This window comes from Pituophis catenifer, unplaced genomic scaffold (genome assembly GCF_029215685.1).
Source record: "Pituophis catenifer annectens isolate HBS135680 unplaced genomic scaffold, rPitCat1.0.hap2 SCAF_2, whole genome shotgun sequence".
NCBI lineage: Eukaryota > Metazoa > Chordata > Lepidosauria > Squamata > Colubridae > Pituophis > Pituophis catenifer.
The window spans coordinates 97,074,338-97,098,343 of NW_027256882.1; the positions used below are offsets into that span (position 1 = coordinate 97,074,338).

Here is a 24,006-nt window from a genome sequence, read left to right on the forward strand (position 1 = left end):
GCCAAACACGTCTTAGGAACAGCCACTGTGTTCTTCAAAAAATTATTTTGTGAAACTATCCACAATTTCCTGATACTGAAAAAAAACAAAATCAGTCATGCTGATTTTTTCCCCCCAAGGCAGCTTTGGGACAAAAAGGTTAGGAGAACTATGCGCAATTTCAATTTACAGCATTGAAATTTAATAAATCTCATTAGCAGTTACCTGGTTATGACAGACACAGTATTTTCCTCACTGTGAAGTCAGTCACCGTAACAGCGGGGCTGACTATGGATACTGCAATTTTTTTCAATAAACAAATTGAGGTGGTCCTAGACTTACAACCATTCGTTTAGTGACCGTTCAGATGGCACTGAAACAAGGACTTCATATTTACGACGGTTGCAGCCTCTCCATGGTTACATGGTCAAAATTTCAGTGCTTGGCAACTGGCATTTACTTATGAAAGGTCCCAGGGTCATATGATCACTCCTTTTAACTTTCCCAGCGGGCTTCCAACTAGCACTTAATGAGGGAAGCCAAATTTGCTTAACATTCTGATTCACTTAACAACAACGATTCATTTAACAACTGCAGCAAAAAGGTTGTAAAAAATGGGATACATTTTACAACTGTCTTGCTCAGCAACGGAAATTTTGAGCTCAGTTTTGGGCTGTAAGTCAGGACTAACTGTACATAGCTTTTATTACAATAATAATAAAATCTAACTGCAGAAAGATGCCTTTAATTTAAAATTTCAAAATACACACCACTAAAAACTGCTACAGTTCTAAAGCTGTGTGCCAAACCTACTTTAACTATACCAAGGAACTGGTGAAGAGATGACAGACTTTAAATTCCAAGACAATCAGATTTGTTTAAAAATATATTCTAAAGGTGTTTTGAATTCCTCAGTCAATTGTTTTAAAGCACCACATGACATCATCTCTCATAGTTATTAACAACTCAACACTCGTTACTGCTGTAACAGATTTTTCTCAGATTTCGGCAAGAAGAAATTTATGAGATCTGTCAACTGCTGTAGCACTGATAGAAACACAACTTGCTAATCTCTGTATTTCTATAGGCCAGTGATGGCTAACCTTTTTGCTGTTGTGTGCCAAAAGCGGGGATCGCACGGGGGGCTCGTGCACTTACGTGCCCACAACCATAATTCAATGCGCCCCCCCGCATATGCCCCCCCGCGCTTCCCCTGCTTTTGGCACGTGATGGCACTGTAGGCCCTTATCTCACCCTCCCCAGGCTCCAGAGGCTTTCTAGGAGCTTGGGGAGGGCAAAAACGGCCTTCCCCAATCCCCCTGGAGGCCGGAAATGGCCTGTTTCCTGACTTCCGGTGGGCCCAGAAGGCTCGAAAACTAGCTGGCCAGCACGCTCATGCACGCTGGAGCTCAGCTAGGGCAATCCTCGCGTGCCCACTAATATGGCTCCGCATGCCACAGGTGGCACATGTGCCATAGGTTCGCCATCATGGCTATAGGCAAAACCACACAAGAAACTATTTCTGAGATACATTTGAGAAAGATACATTTGAAAGAACATCAAGAATGTGATGTTTGTAAAATAGGGCACAGGTTTAAAAGAAGAATTTTCATAAAGTAACAATGAGAACAGTTAAAAATTGAAAATATTTCTGAAGTTTATATTAACAAAGGGAAGTTTTGTACAAAATCTATGTACAAAATGGTGAAGAAAGTTGCAAATAAAAGTAGAAACTTATCTTTAATGCAGCTGAAAGAAAATCTGTACCCTTTCACTCTAACAGATGAAAATACTGCCTACAGATGACGGAGGAAAATAAGCCAAAAAACATAAGACACTTAGCAGATTCTTATTTATACTACTGTTCAATTAACAAGATCCTCCATGCTCCAATATCTGACACCATTAATCACAAAACAGCTATGCTTGGCCTTGTTAGGGCTTCTTCATAAGAAAACGAACCATTAAAATTAATCATATTAAGATAAATCAACTGCTTTCAATTGTGAATAATCCAGAATCATGAATCTGTTTATTACTGGTTTTCTTCCATCTTTAGAAAAACTCATCATTCAGAAATGAATCTGGGATTGCCAATACCACAAAGGACAAGAACATCCAATTTCCTTCAAGGGAGCATCAGTTAATTGGTGAGACATGCTGACACTATAGGCCAGTGATGGCTAACCTTTTTGCCATCGCGTGCCAGGAGAGGGGGGGGGGGGGCGGGGGCGGGTCACGCGCGCACGTGCCCACGCGCATGCGTGTGCAACCCCCTCCCCCCCGCTCCTGGCACATGATGGCCTGGTAGGTCCATTTTTCTTTCTTACCTGGTTCCAGATCCTGTGTATCTGGGAAGGGCGAAAACAGCCTTTCCCACTCCCTTGGAGGCCCTACGGAGGCTGAAAGGGCCCATTTCCCAACTCTCGGTGGGACAGGAAGTGACATTTTTTCCTGTCCCCAGCCTCCAGAACCTCTCTAGGAGTCTCTAGGAGCCTCTCTAGGAGTCTCTGGAGGCTGGGGACAGGAAAAAACATCACTTCCTGTCCCACCGAAATGGGCCCTTTCAGCCTCCGTAGGGCCTCCAATTGGGAAAGGCTGTTTTCGCCCTTCCCAGATACACAGAGAGGATCTGGAGCCAGGTAAGAAAGAAAAACGGGCCTTCCCCACCTCGCCCCCAGGCCCTCCAGAGGCAGGAAACAGCCTGTTTCCCTACTTCTGGTGGGCCCAGAAGGCCCGAAAATCAGCTGGCCGGCACGCGCAAGCGCCCCAGAGCTGAGCTGGCATGCCCACTAATATGGCTTCGCATGCCACCTGTGGCACGCGTGCCATAGGTTCGCCATCACGGCTATAGGCTAAAGGAAAAATTGAAGATGTTAACACATCTCTCGTGTCAGTTTTGAAATAACTGGCATCAGTGCTGGCACTTCAGAATGCAGTTTGTGCATCGCCTTGTTATTAGTGTCCTTTCCCTGTCAAGCTGCTAAGCAAAGAAATTAGTAGAGCCGCTGAAAATAAAAGGTTTTTTCCCTGAGCATCAATAGGGCTGGAGCCTTCTTACTAAATGGAGCTGGCAATTTGGATGGTGTAAGGTCAGTTTCATCCTCACTGTCAGACGAGGTGCTGCTTTCATTCTGGGCTTCTTTCTTCTTCAAAACACCTGGTGCAGCTTTGGGTAGGATCCCAGGCTGATTGGCCTGATTTTGACTGGTCCTCACCGAAGGACGTGGAGTTGATAAACCCTGCACCACAAAGGAAAAAAACAGGCAGACATACAGATAAAATGGACTGATTTCTCATATACCTTTCCTTCCTTCTTCAATTTCTAACAGAACCAAAATGATATATTCCCACCATTAAAAACAGCAATGATCACAACTGGGATTGCCGTGGCTAAGTATGATGCTTTGCTTAACAACCGCTTCATTTAGTGATAGAAATTCTGGTCCCAATTAGAGTAGTAACCCGAGGATTACCTGTATAGCCTGAAACAGATACAAAAACTTAATCTGCCTGCCAAGCTTCTTAAATATCTTTGAATATCAGATTTTTTTGTGTGTAACATTTTATTTACAATAAAATACATTTCATGGTATTTTATGAATGTCTTTTAGCTTTGTATAGTTTTTATTTTGTTAAGATTGTAAGATGCCCAGAGTTACTTTGTGGCAGTATGGGCAGCCAATAAATTTCATAAACAAACAAATGATTAACATTTAAATTGGTTAATTTGTCAGATCAACTGCTTCTTAAATGACACACAACAAATACCTGATTTGAAATCCTTTGGTCTTGCTAGTAACTAAAGATGGACCATGCCCATGGTATAAACATTACAACCCCATGGAGATGCATTTGCAATTGAGTTTATTTTGGAAAGAAGGGGGATAAAGCACTACTTTTACAAAAGACAACCAGCCATTCAATTGCCCTAGAAGGAAGCCACGCAGCGGTGAGTGATACAAGCTACAGTTGCCTGAATTACACCAGACTTCAAAGCCCCCCAAAGGAAGCTAAATCAAAGCTGTCTTTTCAAGAAACTCAGCATCTGGTCTGCTGCATTTTTAAGAATTCTAGGGAGAATAACAAAAAATGAGGCAAGAAAAGAAATCATTTTCTGAGCAGCTTTTATCTGTTAAACAGGGCAATGCCAAGGCTGCTAGGTCTCTAACAGCAGTTCTTTCTTTCTTATTCCTCTGTGTGACAACAATGAATATTGTAAGACGGTGTAAAATGTGGTGCAAAACACACCTGACAATCGCTGGCGAGAAAACGCATGTTCTCTAAAAAGGGGAAAGGAGTTATGTAATTGGATCTTTTTCTTTCTTTCCTCCCCCTTTGTAAGTCTTCAATTCCAGTAATTTGGATGTTTGTGTTATTACTAGTCAGTTGATATGCACAATTTTGTCATTTTTGGCCTATTTTTTTCCAAATTAATGTAATTATCCTAACAATGTTAACTGAATGGATAAGTTGGATGACGTTCTGCTTTTACACAAATCTTTCATTCATAATACATATTTTCTCCTGGCCCGTCAAAAGCATTTGAAGACCTGGCTCTGCCGACTCCCATGGCGCTCACAGTGGAGCAACCAAAGGAGACGTATGCGAAACATTCGGAAAGGAACATATCTATTCACCTTGTACTGAGAAGTGTTCAAAAGCAGTGCTATGGAGAATGACAGACTTATCTCAATGGAGGGAAAAATCAGGAAGCTGCAGCAAGAGGCAGAGACCAAATTTTACAGATGGAAGATGGGGCAGATAATAGGTGTACCATACACTAGGCTTCCGAAATGCCAATGGAGACAGCTAGAACTATATTGCTTTAAGATGTGGGGTACACACATTGGCAAAGAAAAGGACCTTTGAACGCGAAATTATTCTGTCTGATCATCTAGAGCAGAGGTGAGGAACGATGGAACCTTTATAACTTGTGGACTTCAGCTCCCAGAATTCCACGTCATTAAAGGGCCATCATTCCTCATCTCTGCTCTAGAGGAAGCCTGCTTAAGATCACTGACATGAGAGCTAAAAGGCCATGGACCAGAAGGCTGTCATTTTTTGTGATACTTTATGGAATATGCACTCCAAAAGTTGTCTTCACCCCTTTTTATATTTTTAGGAAATCATTCAAAACCTGATGATTCTGATGTCTAGTTGTGGAAAGAGGGGATGACCATTTTATCTGAATTACCGGTATGACATTTTTGTTAGTATATTTTAGCAGGTTAATATTCATGGGTTTTTTTTTTACACCATCCAAAGAAGCTACCCTGGCAGGCTGTAAATATCTTATTAAAAATAAGCAAATCATCTTACAAATGGCTGGCTCACGCAAAAACCAAAACCACCGTTCCTAGAGGAAAAACACCAACCTTCTGACTTATGGGAACCGGCGAAATCTCACTTTCACTTTCAGATGATGAGTTGCTGCTGTCTGAGCTCTGGGCTTCTTTTGAAGGAGGCGGTGGCTTTGATAAGATGGTTGCGGGAGACTTCTGGGTGGATTTTGATGGAACAGAAGCAGAAACTGCCTTCTTTAATGGGCTTGATGCTGCATTTTTCCCTGGTGCTTTGGAGGCCTGAGGATTTTTTTTGGAGATAATTTTAACTATGGTTAGATATTAGAAAAATGATATAAATCACGAGTTCATGAACTTGAGTAAGACATTCTGGTGTAATAAATGAAAACGAATGCTTGGGAAATAGGTTAAATTGTTCTGAAACTACATCAATTTCTTTTCCCTGAACTTTATTTATAAGTACAGAATGTTATGACGAGTTAAATAAAGAAAAATATAACTATTGTGTGTGTATATATCCACAGAATTTTCCAAATGCTTCAAGCAGTTCCAGGGTAAGAATAGAATTATACTATATATACTGTACATGCATAGTAAAACCTACCAAACAGAACTGGTATTTAAAAGTGGTCCTGGACTACCTGTTTAGCATTCATATTGTTTTATTTTGTTACACTATCCAGAAATACTACCTTGGAGGGCTGTAAATGTCTTATTAAAAAATAAGCAAATCAACTTACAAATGGTTGGCTCATGCAAAAACAAAGATCACCATTCCTACTTTTGAAGAACACCAACCTTCTGACTTATGGGAACCGGCGGAGTCTCGTCGTCACTTTCAGATGATGAGTCGCTGCTGTCTGAACTCTGGGCTTCTTTTGAAGGAGGCGGTGGCTTTGATAAGATGGTTGCGGGAGACTTCTGGGTGGATTTTGATGGAACAGAAGCAGAAACTGCCTTCTTTAATGGGCTTGATGCTGCATTTTTCCCTGGTGCTTTGGCGGCCTGAGGATTTTTTTGACATAATTTTAACTATTGTTAAGAGATTAGAGAAATGGTATAAAGTCAGAGTTCCTGACCAAGACATCCTGGTGTAATAGATCTTGAGAAGGCTTGGGAAGCAGGTTAAATTATTCTGAAGCTGTGTCAACTTCTTTTCCCTGAACTTTATTTTTAAATACAGAGCAATATAATTTTTTTAAAAAAAAATATAATTTGTTTGTGTGTATATTTTGTGTGTATATACCTATAGAATACACATGCTGTATGAGCAGGGTAAAAGATAATCTGGTAAATTTGCAGCCTGAAAACAGCCATAAGGGTGAAATCTTTGTTCAGCAGCAAGTGAAAACAATTATCTTTGTGGGCATTGTCTGTAATCTTAAAGTCTGGTGAAATTTACAGAAGATTATGTTAACTAAACACTTGGTTACTTTATATTCCAATTTCAATCTATCATACCAAAGTGAGAACCTAGTTGTCACTATGACATTCTTATCTCTCTAAATTATAAATCAGCTCTCACAGCTCTTTAGATTCCACAGGAATAGTTGGCAATGAAATAGTATCTGCCTAATAATTCCTATACAGTGGATTTCCAGACACTTCATTGGACTGACCAGTTTCAAGCGGTTTTCCTTTCCTACATTTTGTACCCATTGGCTTCAGATGTTGGAATCAGTGTCTTGGCCAACTTTACCAATGCATCTCACCTGTGATACTGAAGCAGGTGCTTTAGTCTCACTATCCGATGAGTCAGTAGTTTCTGAAGTGTCTGTTGATTCTGGGCTTCTGTTTGCATTTCCAGATTTTGCACTGGCTTGCTTTGCTGCGATTACCTTTACTGTATTTCTTGCATAAGAGCCAGGAGTGACTGGTGACTTGTTCAGCAGTGGACTATTGATCGGGGAATTTTGCACAGCTGCTTTAATCTAGAAGGAAAGATAAAAAATGTTCCTTGTATTGCGGGATGAGGTAAACAGCATAGGTATTGGCTACTAAAGATGCATACCCTATCTCAGGGCTGTCAAACTCCCGGCCCATGGGCTGGATGTGTCACACACTGGCCACGCCCATGCCCGCTTTAGTGAAGAGGAAAAAAATCCCGATATGTCATGTTATGCCACTGTGACGACGTGAGTTTGACACCCCTGCTCTAGCTAATGCATTGGAATAGTCAAGTTGGGACAAGAGGAGGATAAAACCCAGTTAATACTGGAAGCATATTTGATCCATTGAGTAACGTTATTCTATCAAGTCTAGTCTATTGCTCTAAATTGAAGGAGTTAAAAGTAGAGGACAATATATCCACTCATATTCCAGTGTTATTCTTTGGTATTGACAAAACTCAGGAAAGTTGGTTATGTAGGTTTAGGACAAAGGAAGCAAAAGGTTGGTGTTGTTTTCTCGTGCATTTTCTGGAACCCCTTTAGGCAGGAGAAGTTTTCTTTCTTTCCCACTAGGAGAAGGAAATGAATAAGAGGGTCAGCTTAGGGAGAGAACCTCTTGAGAAAAGCAATTTGGAATCTGAAGGGGGGAAAAAAGAAAATGTAAAAATAATTATGATTGGGGCAGAAGGTAGAAAAGGAAAACCATGGCTCACATGTCAAAGTCAAGAGAGATAAATCAACCCAATTTCATCCTTGGTCAAACAAAACTACACCACAGAGGAATTTCTCTTCAAAGTGAGATGCTAAATTCGACTATAATAATCAATTCTAGTCTGCCTGCTCTCCCATTATTGGAATAGGAATTGCATTCTGCTCACAATTTCAATTTCATATTCTCATACCCATCCTGGTGTCCACTTTCCCTCTCTACAGAAGTAGAATAGCTTAGAATGTATTCCCTTCCCCATTCTTGGAACGAAGTCCTTGTGTGCCAATTCAGACTTCAGCACTGGAGACAATGTTGTTGTTGATTCAAAAATGCACATGGCAGAATCCATGCATAAGAATTTTCTGATAGCCTTAAAAAGCTAGTTCTGGCACAAGAGCAAAGGTTGGAAAGTTCCATCTCAACATCTCAAGTTTTCTTAAGACAAAAACGTAGTCAAGTGGCAAGAGATTCAAATAATGGGGATAGGTTCATTTAATTTAGAACCTCGTTAAACTTGAGTGCATATTTTAATTAGCTCTACAGTGTTTACTGGTCATTAGAGGACCAATCTATTCCCCCATCTCTATTCGTTGGATTTGTAATGTCTTCTTTGAGCATCTTCTGAAGACAAAAATGCTCACTAAACAAATGAGCAGTGTCTGGAGGTTGATACTATGGAGTTGATGTATGAATCCTTTGGAAATTTTCCTCAATATATCCTTTGGAAATGGCCAAATGGGGAGAAGCAAAGGGTATTCTTTCTCAAAGGCACTTTCCCTGCTCTGCAAAGGCAGAGTGAGTGAATTATTTAGTTAGTGAATTATTATTGCAGGCACAGACAAAAAGGACACACCCTTCCACTAATTTAGAAAACTGTTAACTAGAGTTACTTGGACTGTTGGTGCTTTTGTCCCGTCCTCAGAGTCAGAATCATCACTCGACTCCTTGCTTGTGCTCGTCGCCTTCTTTAAAGCTAAAATACAGAAAAGAGGATTTGATGCCAAAGGAGATCACTTTTAAAAAATGTTTAGCATTTATAGTTACCAATACTAAATGATAGTATCCCAGTATAGTGTAGTGTAGTGTAGTGTAGTGTAGTGTAGTGTAGTGTAGTGTAGTGTAGTGTAGTGTAGTGTAGTGTAGTGTAGTATAGATATCCCTTTATCCTATAGTAATCTTTGTTGCTCCACATATCAAATTTTAAAATATTAGTACAAATTTTGAAGCGGGGTCAATCCATTCCTACCATCACCAAACACAGTAACCAGAAGTAGATTCAGCATCTAAGGTTCTTGCATTGTAAGAGGTATGTTCTGTTACCTCTGTGAAAGATGCTGATGCAAAAAAAAAAAAAGATGTTTCTGTGACACTGCAAAGATACCCTTCAATCCTTATCTACATATTCAGAACTCAATGATCACATGTTAGATGTCACACAATTACATACATACTCCATCATGACAAGCTTCTTTTTGGCTCAAAAAGTTGTTTTGAGTCCCAAATTTGTAGAAAAACTCTAAAACCTGTTTTTCTTGAAGTGCAGTATTTATAGATAGCATTTGGATTGGCATCAAAAGAAACTTATTTTTGCCAGCTCAGTATAGAGATGTTATACTGCATAAACACCCATCCTATAGGTCATTTAAGGCAGACTCCCTTTCTGGAATTTCCAAAAATTCCAGTAAGCCCATCAAGACTTTCTGAAGGATTGTTTGGGCAAAGGTATCTTAAGATGCTTTCGTAACTGGCAATAGGAATGTTCTCCTTGACAGTGAATTTAGAACTTTTTTTCGGCTTTGAGTAAGAACTTTGAGATTACCTAAGTGAGGGAGAGACACAAAACTACTGTAGCAGATCTTTTGAATTAAGCCTTGGTGGCACAGTGGACTAAAGTGCTGTTAAGTAGCACCAGCTGCCTGCAATTACTGCAAGTTCAAATCCCACCAGGTTCAAGGTTGACTCAGCCTTCCATCCTTTTGAGGTAGGTAAAATGAGGACCCGGATTGTGGGGGCAATAAGCTGACTTTGTATAAAAAAAAAGAACACCGCTTAGGGGGGACGGAAGGCCTACTAAGCAGGTATATACAAAAGTATGAAGGCTATTGCTTAACGCATTGTAAGCTGCCCTGAGTCTCCGGAGAAGGGCGGCATATAAATCGAACCAATAAATAAATAAATAAATAAAATCTTCACTGTTATCGGTAAGATAATAAAGATGAGGCCCTTTCTGCAAATTTAGAGCGCTATCTATGCAACACTGCAATGAGAATCTTAAGCCATATACTTACTTGGTTTGGAAGGTGGGGCTCTTAATATGGTCAATGTTGCTTCCTCAAGGATAGAGCCCTACAAGAAAAGTTGGTTAAAAGAGAAAGACATTCCATGTTATTGTCAAAGCATTTTTATAGATACTTCAGCATATCCTACATTCAAAGCAACTTTCTGACTCAAGGTTTCCCAGAGATTTCATAACAACAATTGCCTGCTTAATATGTACTCTGGGGTGACCTCACGCTCTTCACTTCCAGTTCTAAATTGATGAACACATCTGTTCTTCTCCCATTCAGGAGCGATCACCTCAACAGGGCGTGGCAGTCAAGAGCTGGAGGAGAGACTTTGTCACCAGCAGATTTAGTGGCTTGTGTAATGAATCCTTTCCCATCAATAGTGATAGAGATCTTCTGTATGCTAAAATGAGGTTGACCCTATCCCAAAGGTGCTTTGGGAATGGAAGGATTTATATTTCTCTGAGAAAAAAAAGTGCAGACTACAGGAACCAGGACCATTACTCGGGTGACTCTTAGGGCACAGATAAACCTCCAAGTGCTTCAATGGCCCTCTAAAAGGATGCAAATTACCAGCTGTCTGCAAGGAATATAAATCCTTCCATTCCTCACTATCCTGTCACAGCTGAAGAATCTTCTTGGATGGGAAACGAAACTTCCTCAAAGAAAAAACAAGAAAGTCCAGTTGCCTCCTGAAAAAAGCACATTTGGACAACCATGACCTGGATGACTGAGAATCTCTACAGAGGCTGATTCTAGTACAAGGGTATAAAAGTAGGATCTGGCGAATACCAGCATTCCCTTTGTGGTCACCAGAGAAGGATGTTTCAGCCCCCCCACCTTTAAGTGGGGAGAGTTAAGGAACAAATTATATCTTAAACCTTTCAATGGCTGAAGACACCTTGCGAATGGTATACTTTAAAACTATGAACTTTTTCTCTCTGTGTATGTGTCTTTGGAATGTTCTGATACTTTATAGCACTGAATTAAAGACATCATTTTGAAGCAATATTGAAGACAACTTTTCCCAAGTAAACTTACATGTTTACTTTTTTCTCTTAGTTAACACTTTAAGATAAGCAATATATACTATATTTTTCAGAGTATAAAACGCACTCCCTCCCCCCAAAAAGTGGGTGGAAATATCTGTGTGTCTTATACAGCGAATGTTGTCGAAGCCTCAGCCACCTGTTGGCCCCACCCTTCGGCCATTTTTGGCCTCCACGCATCACATTTTCGGCCATTTCCCTGCTACCTGGAACCAGCCGAAAACGCAATGCACGGAAGCCAAAAACGGCAATGCGCTGTGGCGATTCCGGCAGCCTGGAACGGGTCTAAAACACAGAGTGCAGAGGCCAAAAACAAGATGCACGACAGCCAAATATGTGACACACAGAGGCAGCGATGGGCTGTGGCGATCCCTGCAGCCTGCAACAACTGATTGACGGTATTCCAGGAGGCTGATCCAACCGCCAATCAGCTGCTCGTGCTGAATCAGGCTGCGATAACGTGCTGAAGCTGACCAGGCTGTTTGCTGAAAGGACGCTAGCCAGATGAATACCGATGGATGCTGGTAGGTAGAGGCAGATTTTTTTTTCTTTTTTTCCTCCCCAAAAACTAATGTGCGTCTTATACTCCGGAGTGTCTTAAACTCCAAAAAAGATGTAGTTTGTTACCGAGGCATTTATCTGTAAAAAAACAATGGTGACAATACAACCTATGGACTCTGTTTTTGAAATGCAGGTAAGTTTCTAGTCAAGACAGTCACTTTTCTAAATTGCATCTGACTGCAGATTTTAAATATTTTCTAGGACATAATATTTAAAATAACGAGTAGTGTGGTGGCCTAGAGGTGGAGTTCTCACCTCACACTCAGGAGACTGTGAATTAGATCCTAGGTAGAGGCAGATATTTCTCTTTCTGGGCATATTGAGAATATATCTGCTGAACAAAACTCCGCATTGGTGACAGGAAGGGCATCCAGCCATTAAAACACTCTGCTAGCTCCATTCAGTTGCACAGACTCCACCCAGCAAGGGATTATGGGGTCATTAAATGAAGGTGATGATGATAATGTTTAAAATAACAGACACCTAGGTGCAGTCCTAATTGACCATCCTAGATACATTCCTGATATTTTCCAGCAGAATAGCAATGATCAAAGTCTTTTTACTTACAGTTTTTTTGGCAACTGCTTCCTCTTCCGAAGATGATTCTGAATCTGAATCTTCGCTGCTACTGTCTTCTTTAGTTACTGTCTTTGTTGGCTTGGTACCGTTATTCACACGCAGATTAGCTGGAACACCCATATAAAAGCACAACATATTGACAGACTGAATGCAATTTTTTTTCAACTTATATTACAACCAACTAGAATGGAAAAGATTCTAGAAAAGGAGATGCCAAACTGAATCACTGAAGAGGCTCTGCTCTCTACCTTTTCTATCAAAGGATAAATGACCACTGATAGATAGGAAATAAAATATGCTGATAAAAAAAGTTTCTTTTAAGCATCTGATTGAAATGATTTTGTCCATGCTAGTGCAAATGGACACAGTCTCAATAATCTCAATATAAGCCACTCTGTGCACAAGCTATGTTAAATAGCAATAATACGTGAAAGTCTACTGAGGTTGTCCTGATTTAAATCTTCTCAAAAGTTAATTATTTTCTACTCTTTTTTTTTCAACATAATTTTTTTTATTTTATAAACAAACAAACATACAATTCTTAATCAATCATTACAGTGTATCATCTGAGTACATCTTTTGTATCTTCTTGTTATTCCTCCAGTATTTATCATATCTTAATTTTATCATTTCATTTATTGTGACATTCCCCCCAAATTTCTTACTTTTCTATTAATACATTTATCTATCACACTCTTTAACTCCCCTTTTAAAAATTATTCATCAACCTTCCTTTTATAAATTCTGTTATCACATTTCACATTTGTTGCTAAGATCCTTTCAATACCTTCTTATCAATAAGACATTCTTCAAAATATAAATTTCAAAACTTTTTTTAAAAAAACTATCCATTAAATTTTAAGTTAACCATTTTAATACTTCAATAAGTTTTAGAAAGCTATCCAATTTTAATTAAGCCTTTTTACTTCAATGAAACAGTAAACTTTAGTTTCAAAACTTTTTTTTAAAGAAAAAACTATCCATTAACTTTTAAGTTAACCATTTTAATACTTCAATAAGTTTCAAAAAGCTATCCAGTTCTAATTAAGCCTTTTTACTTCAATAAAACAATAATTATTACTAAAATCCTCCTCAAAAGAAATTAATCTTCCATTCTTCCTTTCTTTCTATATTTTTTCCAGTCCTTCTTCTTCAGTAATACTTTCTTCTTCAGCATTGCTCCTCCCCCTACTTTTATTTTCGAAAATTTTGGAATTTTGATTTGAGGTTGATGTATCTTGAAAACTCGTTCTCTTCTTGGAATTATTTCCTCTGATTTGAAACCCCCATTTTGAGTCTTCCTGCTTATATAATCAATCAGTTCATTCCTCTGTCTGTAAGACCAAGAATTGTCACGATAAAATTTATCGGTTTGCAGTAAAGAGTCTACTTGTTGCTTTTCAATTAGTTGCGTGGAAGCCTCTGCCAAAGCCTCTATTTCCGCTGTGCCAACCTCCATCTCAATCCTGACAGCCGCTCTTCTATCCTCCAAAGTCACATTATTCTGGTTAATTTCATCATCTTTTCCAGCCAGCAAATCATTGTTATTCTCCAAGTAATATTTTGGAAAAGTTCTATCAATTGATTCCAAGAAAGCAGAAGTAAAAGAATTTAAAAGTTCTTGAAAAACCTTTACAGTCACAACTTGTGAGTTTGCTGACTCACCAGACAATGATCCTCCAGCCCTAATGTTAGCCATATTTCAATCTTCCCTTTATATTTATTCAGCTATCAGGTCAATAAGTCCAACTATTTTCCGCACAATTTAGAAATGTAAATTAGTTGAAGTCAATAACATAGTCTTTTCCATTCCGCTTCCACTTTAAATCTTTTTCTTAATGTGTAATCCAGTAGCTTTAACAATGTTACAGACGTTAAAAAGCACTTTCACTAGTAAGTTTCATTTTCACGCCCTCAGGCACCATTTTTTTCCCTTTTCAAACGGAGTTAAAGATCAGTACTTGCTTTTTTTGTTCTCCTGATTTGCTCTGCCAGCATCCAAAGTCCAAATTTCTTATAATCCTTAAAATTGCGTTGCTGGTGTGGTCGCGACGCCTCGATCTGCATAAAGCAGACTCATCCCGGATCCGGAGCAACTGAAGGGCTTTCAGGGAGCTCTCACCCTGCAAACCCCAGGCTTAAAAAGAAAAACCTGGGGGTCTAGGGGAGCTCTACCCAGACTCTTCTGCTCTTCTCTCCCCCTTTTCCCCTGGGGGAGAGTTTCGAGCCGCTAGACAGCTGATTTTCGCTGTTCTAGCGGCTAACGGAATCACGGGGCTGGAACTCCTGAAGGAGCGTCCATCGGCGTTCGCAGAGCCACAGGAAGACCTATTATTTTCTACTCTTGAATTCTCAGTTTTATTATTTCAGATATGGGAAGTTGTAAAGAAATACAACAGACTTTCAACCAAGTATTGCAAGAAAAGGATTAATTAGAACAGCTGATCTCCAAAATTAAAAATATATTTACAATTGCCAAATCAGTACTTTAACAATGGAAGCTTTTAAACAATGATTAAAAAGTGTTGTTCAAAGGTAAATTCTATAGATACGGTTTAAAATAGTAATAGTTGCAATTTGAATTTTAAATACCTAAAGTGTCAAATCACAATTCTAATTACTCTGGAATGCTTACACTATATAGAACTAAGGTGTCACAAAGTTGTGGTGAACTAGTATTCCAAATATTGTGAACTTGTAATGTTGCCAGAATAATATATAAATGCATAAATTAAAAAAACAAACAAACTAAAATTTCCCTCTTGTTCCCAATCTCATTTCCTTCTGTATTACATTAATACAGGTAGGGGCTTATTTCACACTTTTTAACCATTTTTGGAGTTTATAGCAAATGAGGTACAATGTTCTTAAACGATACTCTTGCCATTATTTATTTTATTTTTATTTATTTTACAGAATTTATATGCTGCCCTTCTCCCAAAGGACTCAAGGCGGCGAACACAGATTAAAAACATACAATAATAAAAACCCACTAAAACCAGATTAAAATAATAAATAATAAAAATCCAAGGATCAGAATCAGCCCATTTGTTGGAATAACCAAGTCTTCAGGCCTCGACGGAAGGAGCAGAGATCCGGGGCTGTCCGGAGCTCGGTGGGTAGTTCGTTCCAGAGGGTAGGGGCGCCCACAGAAAATGCCTTACCCCTGGGTGTCGCCAGATGGCATTGCCTGGTTGACGGTACCCTGAGGAGAGCAACCCTATGGGAGCGGACAGGACGGTGGGAAGCAGGCAGGAGATGGTCCTGCAAATACCCTAAGCCATGTAGGGCTTTATAGATCAATACCAGCACTTGAAGCGGATCCGGAGGACCACCAGTAGGCAGTGCAGCTCGCGCAGATGTTACACGGGAGTAACGAGGAGCTCCTGTAACAACCCACGTGGCTGCATTCTGGAGCAGCTGGAGCCTCCGGGTGCACCTCAAGGGCAGCCCCATGTAAAGGGAGTTGCAGTAATCCAAGCGGGAGGTAACCAGGGAATGAGTGACTGTGCAAAGGGCATCCTGGTCTAGAAAAGGGCACAACTAGCGCACCAGGCGCATCTGTGCGAAAGCCCCCCTGGTCATGGCTGTCAAATGGTCTTCTATGGACAGCCGGGAATCCAGGAGGACACCCAAGTTGTGGGCCCTTTCAATGGGGGCGAGTACCTCTCCCCCCATCAAAAGTGACGGGGCTTCTAGAACACGGGATGCCGGCATCCATAGCCACTCAGTCTTGGAAGGGTTGAGTCTGAGTCTGAATCTGTTCCTGCCCATCCAGGCCCGCACCGCCTCCAGGCATCGGGACATCACGGAAAGGGCATTAATGTCCTAGCCTTCCAACTTTCTTTGTTCTCCACTAAGAAATCATAAATCAGCGGGTCCCTTTTTATGGACCTATCTTCTCAAAGTCAATCATTTGAATACATTTCTGAATGGTTCATTTCCATTGGTTCTTACTTTTTATGGTTTGTGCTGCTTCCTCCTCCTCTTCTGAGCTCTCAGAGCTGCTCTTGGGGTCAGAAATTCTGAGCTTTACTGGAGTGCCTCTCTTGGTTTCTACGGTCTTTTGTTTTGGAATTTGTGAGAAAGTCCTATTAAAGAGATTTTATAAGGATGCTGAATTGGAGTTAATAAGGCCTGCTAAGATTCTCAAAATGTATTCAATTGTGTGCTCCTCTTCAGAAGCACTTTCTTTATTGTGGCAGAAATAAAAGCTGGCATTTCTTTACCTTACACACACACACACACAAAATCTTGATCTGATTTGATATAGTTTGATCATTTTCTCAAGAAAATATAAGGCCAGCAGACTTCAAATTTAATATTAAAAATATAATTAGAATTATACACATCCTATGCATGACCATGAAATTACAACGCAAAACTTAATTAAGTCCAGTAATAATCTAAGCTGCAAGAACATGGTCCTAGGATTTTCTTAAAGTATTTCTACACATCATGTAAACATTTAAGCCATATCACATACAAGAGAACAAACACAAAAAACAAAACAGTTTAACTAAATGTATCATAGTTTTATATTCATATTGCTATTGTAATTCAATGCACCAGGAGATTACTGGGCTTTGTACGAATTTATTGAGTAAAAAGGATTATTTGGGTACCAACAGTTCAAAAAAGCTGAAAACAGTGATATTCTGAAGTAAGAAAGCTAATTTAAGTATCTGTCTTAATACAGTTGCAACTATAAGCAGCTTTTTTGAATAAGTTATTGACAACAAACAAATTCTCTTCTTAGACTGTTGTTTGAAACTAGTTCAGAACCCAGTACTGGATCTGTGATACACTATTCACTAGATCAGGACTGTTAAATCAAGTGCAAAAACAATTAAATAACAATTAAGCTTATGGCTATAAGGTAGCAACAGGCAAACATCTCTAACCACTCTCCAATACTAAAGAGAAAAACTTACTTTTTCCACTGAGTGATGATCTCTTTCAGAGAAATATGAGATGATGGGAAAGACTTCTGTACAGGAAGAAAAAATATTGGACCAATACAATTAAATCATTTTATTATAGAATCTTTAGTACAAAAACACTGGATTAAAGTTACAATTCTAAACATGCATCTATTAAGGAGCACTTTAGTCCTTAAAACAGAGATTGATAATTAATTTTCCAAAAGGCCACATAGGAAACTGGAACTGTCATGGAGGACTGCCACTGCCCCTTTAATATTTAATAAGCTTTAATATTCAGGGTAGAACAACTTCATTTCCCACCTTTTACTTTTCAACAAAACAAAACGGTAAATGGTTGTTGGCTTCCTAATCTGTAGTTTGATGGGTCAAGTGAAAAGGCCAATCAATAGGAAGGAAACAGATTAAAAGGACAATTTTAATAGGGTATTTGCCACCAGAGACTTAACTAGAAAAAAATGAATGAAACAAGGTTACGTGTATGGCTCTTATAAAAGTCAACAACAATCTTTGTTTTCCTAAGAACAATTTGAGGAGTTTGAAGAGGAACAATTTCCTATTAAATTTGAGGAGTTCTTTATATCCTTCTAACATAGGGGTAGGCAATAGTTGTCTACGTGTTATGGATCACAACTCAAATAATCCCAGACCTATTTAAAAGTTGGAATACAATATTCCTGGAAAACCAAAACTTCTCCAATCTTGTGTCCTTCAGATATATGAATATGATTGTTAGTCATGTTCTTGGTATGGTAGAAGTTAAAATAATTCTACTCAAAATTGTGGAAAGCTAGTGAGAATTGCTTCAACTTCTTTTATTTTATTTTTTTTAAAAAATGAGTATATTGGTGTTAAAGAGCATTTTACTAATTCCAAGATATTTTACAAGTGTATTTCTTTCAGTGGTCCCCGAACTCTCAATTTTCTTAGTTGACACAAAATTAAAATAAGGGAAAAAAGGCCTTCATATCTTTAGAATATTGAAGACTCTAATACCACACTTACTGTAATGTCATTGCTAATTGATAGATCAAAATGACTAATAAATGTTAAATAGAGCAACAATAAATACAAATTAACAGCACTGATAAATTAATTAAAATAGTTGATGACTGTTAGCTAGAGCAATAATAAACACCCTTCTACAAATTCCTGATAACTGCTAATCACATCACTGCAAGAAATGGTAATATTTTTAGTATTCTTATTCTTCATCATATTATAATTAATACTTTTTTTTAGCAGTAGTTACAATTCTCTGCATGGTTATCGAATACAATTATTATTCAGGTACATATAGCTATCATTTTTAGCTATGTATAAATGAACTCTATATATCATTATACTTGTCCATATAAAATCTACATCTGTAGGCAATATGCTCATAAGTAACAAGTGTAAATCCATGGAGTGAAAGGGGCATACATTTATCTTTCTAGTGATTAATAGTTGTCAATAAAGACATGAAGAATCCATTTATGTTGCCTGGTTGCCAAATTCTAAATATTAGATATGTAGTTCAAAAAAAGAATACTAGCATGTGAAAAGTTTAGCTTTTGTTACACAGTCTTACTTACATAATTCAGTACTTTCTCCCCAAACCTAGTATATGTAGGACACGGCAAAAATATGTTTTATAGAAGCATTATCCTTACATTCTCCATCAGATTGCTGTCATAATATTTGGCAAAGGTTTGGCATCAAAAGATCTATAACTGCTTTAAACCGCTCTATAGGAGCTCATCTATTCCTGGAATTTTACATCTTGTCCAACTTTTTAAAAAGCACTTTCTATCTCTCTTTTTTTTCTTTGACAATGTATTTTTATCTGTGTTTGGTTTTCTCATTTTTGTCACTATTTTAAACATCAATAAAATAATTTAAAATGTAATAAATTGTCAAAGAATCCATAACTGAATCCAAGTTCATGTTGTCCCACTTAACTACAATCAGATCAAAAGTTCCTATTAAAAGAACTCCCAAGAGTATTGCAAAGATCTGAAAACTAGCTGCTAATTCTCAATTCCCTGGCCCTCTATTATAGCATCCTTACCGGAGCACATGAATTATGCTATGAGCAAATTGACAGCTATAAGGATATTTTTTTTTATTTGCCAGAGAACACCCACATCTGTGGAGGAGCTAAATGCTATTCTTGAAGAAACACATATCCAATGCAACTCTGAGTGGGCAATGCTAACATCAAGGGAGAAGATGTGGGACCCACTGATGAGTGGAATTCATTTCAACATGCAGATTTCTTCTCAGAGAGATTTCTTGCTGCTTAAGATCTGCTGTAACCATGGCTTCAATCTCAATGCTTTGCAAATCCTGTAAATTACAGCTTACTCAATAAAATACACAGTACTTAAGGAATCAACGACTTGCACAATGTGTGATGTCACTCACCATTTTTATTGATTTCTCTAAGTTTCATTTCACAAAGCAGGGCTGTGCACAATTCAAAAATGATCTCAAAGAATTGCTTCAGATATTACTCATTAAAGTAATGAGTAATTACTCCCAAACTGCACACATAGAAGCCTAAAAACATAGCTCACACAAAGCCTGATTTTTTTTCCAGTATGCACAAGTCCACTAGAAAGCGGCTTTAGCAAGCAGTTATGATTAACTACTGCAATGCTCTCTACATGGGGCTCCCCCTGAGGAGCACCCGGAGGCTCCAACTGGTGCAGAATGCAGCCGCGCGGGTACTTATGGGGGCAACATGGCGCTCCTATGTAACACCTCTCCTGCGTGAGCTGCATTGGCTTCCAGTGGTCTTCCGGGTGCGCTTCAAGGTACTGGTTCTCATCTTCAAAGCGCTCCATGGCTTAGGGCCCGGTTATTTACGAGACCACCTTCTGCCACCGAGAACCTCCCACCGGCCAATACCCTCCCACAGAGAGGGTCTCCTCAGGGTGCCGTCGGTCAGGCAATGTCGACTGGCGACCCCCCGGGGAAGAGCCTTCTCTGTGGGGGCACCCACCCTCTGGAATGAGCTACCCCCAGGGATACGACTGATCCCAGACCTCCGAACCTTTCGCCGGGCTCAGTTAATAGTTGGATAATCTTTAGCATGAATTACGGCCTTACAACATCTTCCCATGGAGTGAACCAAGTCTTTTAGTTCTGTAGCTGTTATAATGTGAAACCAAAATTGAATGATTGCTTCTATTAACTGGGTTTTATTGCCGGGTCACTTCTGACTAACAAGTTTCTTTAGTCGGCTCCATAGATTTTCAATTAGGTTAAGGTCTGGGCTATTGCCAGGCCATTCCAGCAGTGGAATATGATTATCTTTAAACTCCCCTCCAAAAAGTGGTGTTATTAGCCATCAAATCTCAAAAACACACTTTTCCCAAAAGGTTTCCACAATTTTGGCCACTACTGCAAAGATTCAAATGGTTTAGAAATCCAAAACTTGAGGAAACAAGTGTTTCCCGCTATGTTCTTACCCCAAAATCAAGATTTTTAAGTACGGCTCTTGTTCTTAGCATCCTGACACAAGAGGCTGCGTACTATGTGGGACCACAGGGGACCGTTGTAGTCCCTTGGCTATTTCCTTGGAGACCAGGTTGGCACTGATGCCACCTGCCGCAGCATCCATAGACTGACCCTGACTTTAATCTGCAAGTGTTTATTTGTCAGTGTTAATTTAAAAAAACACAAATCATAGCAAGTTATTTATTTTCCTTGATTTGCTTTCAGGGATGGTCATTTGCCACAGGACCCAAAAGCACGCAATAGATATTGTAAGTAAGTAAAATACATAATGGGAAGAACTTTCAGATTAGTTCTTATTCAAAAACCACATTTTCCCCACTTAATGCTGTATTCATTCATCTATAACTCATTAAGCAATGTCTGTAAAGCTGTGCCAGTAGCCTTACAGGAACAGAAAGTAGAGGCAGTTTAGATGAATCAATATTTCTATATTACACTAGCAACAACACTTAGACTTATATTCCGCTTCACAGTGCTTTACAGCCCTCTCTAAGCGGTTTACAGAGTCAGCATATTACACTAACTGATTGCCTTTTTGATACACAGTGAGTAGAATCTCAAGCATTCCAAGTACAATATAAAGAACCCAGTTAACAAATTTAAAGATATCAGCCCAAGTTGTAATAAGCAATGGCAATGCCTTATGAGTCTTTAGCTCTTCTAATATAGCTCTTTATCTTTCCATTTGAGCATCATTACAAATCTATGCTCAGTGGGAATATAAAAAGAACATAGCAGAGACATACGTAGCATTTATAGAAAAACATAGCATTAATTTTCATTAGTCAAGTAGTAACAATTAAAAGCAAAAATCTATGAATTATAATCCATACAGAGGTTGTGGTCTGTTCACACTGCATATTAACACTTCTATATTGCTCTCTCTGATGTGTTTCTTTAACTGATATCACTATTAAAATAGATGCCATCCTGTATATCTGGAAATTGAATATGGAAATCTGTGACAAGGTTGATTTCCAATCCATCCAAGAGGACATTCAGTTCAGCTCTCGAAATAAATTTCAGTCATACGTGATGGGAGAATAGCAGGATAGAGCACGCTTACCAACCAACTCTTATGGTTTAATTTGTCTTGCAAACAGACATAGGAATGCCTACAATGGGCAAAAAGTCTTAATTACTTAGCCTCTGATTGCAGTTGAGTGAATCTCAACTTATAAACAAAATACCCAAATTGATGGAGGACCCATGTGCTACTTAATTAGACAACAGTTGCCATCATGGCCTTCTTCCACAATGAAACCGAACTGAAAATAGGGGAAGAAAAGATTCTTCCAGCAAAGTGTTTATGATGAGTACTACAGTGCAGTTTTTTACTAAATGTTCATTTTACATAAGCTAGTATCACATCTCTAAGTGAGTTATGAACCTCAAGAAGGACAGTATTTGTAAGGTAGAATCAGGGCATCTGGCAATTCATATGCCTAGAAATACATCCCTCAAAGGCTGAAACAGGCAAAATTAGAGTAAGGTGCAAAGTTACCTTATACCTTTTAGATGATCATTTTACTTTGATTATTCCATATCACCGCACAATGACCATTGCTTATTTAGGTATGCTACACGGCCACAGGAATGCTTAAAAGACATTAAGTGTGCCTAAAATTTGTACCATGCATAAGTATTCAACCTCTTCAATATAATCCTTATCCGGAGAATGTACATAATCTGATCACTCCCCTAAGTGTCCAAAGAGAAAGGAGAGACTGTTTTTAATCACAAAAGTAAATTCTTCCAGACAGCTCTGTAAAAGCAGATGATTAGTGACGATTTCCAAGCCCAGATGGTGAAGCTACAGGAGCACCACAAAACCGTAGTTTTGCATGAATGAATACATACATACATACATACATATATCCTCTACTTAAGTCCCTTTAGAATTATGTGGCTTCCAAATTAAAAAAAAAAAGGAGGGGAGGGGGAAGCCACAATAAAACTAACCCAAGGACCAGGGCGCCCTGTTTCAAAGATCCAGAAGAAGCTATTTGCAAGGCTAAAGGAGAAACCTTGAGAAGGGAAGGAAGGGTTCAACTTGCAACCTGGCCCGCAGCTGCCTTTCTTTCTACAAAGCAGCAATGCTGCAGGTCCCCATGTTTCCAGCCACGTGGGCCAACGGCGCCTTTACCTGGCCGCTCTGCTCCAGCAACTCCTTGGCTGCGCTCTCATAACCCAGCTGGATCAACTGCTGGTGCATCAGAGCCAGCAGCTCTTTCTGCTCTCGCGCAGCTGTCGCCATGCTCTCGCCCCGCGCCCGCGCGCGCACGTGTGTGTGGTGGGGAGAGACGTGGGAGGCAACAAGCTCTACTATCCCACAGGCATGATTACGACCGCAGGCCCCGCGTGTAGAGCAGGCGGCGGACTAATCACATGCCCCAAGCTGCCTGTGCCTCTACCCTTTGCCCATGCACCAGCGCGTACGTCACTTCCTCTTCCCACCCCTACCGGTCCTCGGGCTTCTGGGAAATGTATTCTGAGCGCGAAAGGTTACTCGGTGTGTGTCCTTTTCGGCATGTTTTGTCATTATTATTATTATTATTTTTTTTGAGAACAAAACGGTGGTGAGCAATTGAAATAATAGCACCAGGATTCGAATTATTTGGGAAGGTGTAAAATACCTTGGTATTTGTTTTCTGGAGCAACAGGAAGAGAAACACTCCCATCTGAAATCTTAACTGGAATAAGTCTCTTGCTACTTTGCATTACAATATTAATGTTATATCTTTAAGGTGTCAATAGGTTTTTTTTCTATAACTTTTTATGGTTATACAAATTATTTTAAAATTTTTATTTATTAAATTTATATGCTGCCCATCTCACTATCCACATACAGCACTAACTGTTAGCAACATAGATTCAGATGAAAACACCTATACACTTTAGATAAATTCAAATCACCAGGATCGGATGGTTTACATCCAGAGTTCTGAAGGAGCTGGCAGAAGTGATCTTGGAATACTGACCAGAATCTTTCAGAGCTCTTGGAGCACAAGAGCCAGAGGATTGGAAAAGACCTGATATGGTTCCAATCAGGGGTGGGTTCTAAATTTTTTTACTACTGGTTCTGTGGGCGTGGCTTATTTTGTGGGTGTGGCTTGGAGGTCATGTGACTAGGTGGGCATGGCTAGCTGGTCAGAGTCATTTCTGGAAGGTCCTCACACTTACGACCAAGTACTCGCAC

General features: G+C 39.3%; 1 protein-coding gene across 3 annotated transcripts in view; it reads right to left on the reverse strand.

Moving 5' to 3' along the window:
- The window catches only part of TCOF1 (treacle ribosome biogenesis factor 1), a 55,609-nt gene extending 32,399 nt beyond the window's left edge, over nt 1-23,210 (reverse strand). For all 3 annotated transcript variants that reach the window (XR_011599998.1, XM_070937223.1, XM_070937224.1), the window contains exons 1-10: nt 22,954-23,210; nt 17,292-17,347; nt 16,315-16,448; nt 12,346-12,464; nt 10,172-10,229; nt 8,774-8,856; nt 6,998-7,216; nt 6,084-6,290; nt 5,358-5,564; nt 3,041-3,221 (exon numbers count right to left, since the gene is read on the reverse strand). Coding sequence is in view for 2 of the 3 variants with exons in the window: in XM_070937223.1 (XP_070793324.1) it covers nt 3,041-3,221; nt 5,358-5,564; nt 6,084-6,290; nt 6,998-7,216; nt 8,774-8,856; nt 10,172-10,229; nt 12,346-12,464; nt 16,315-16,448; nt 17,292-17,347; nt 22,954-23,064 (1,375 nt within the window). In the remaining variant the exon portion in view is untranslated. The remainder of the gene's footprint in view (nt 1-3,040; nt 3,222-5,357; nt 5,565-6,083; nt 6,291-6,997; nt 7,217-8,773; nt 8,857-10,171; nt 10,230-12,345; nt 12,465-16,314; nt 16,449-17,291; nt 17,348-22,953) is intronic.
- Between the last annotated feature and the right edge of the window lie 796 nt (nt 23,211-24,006).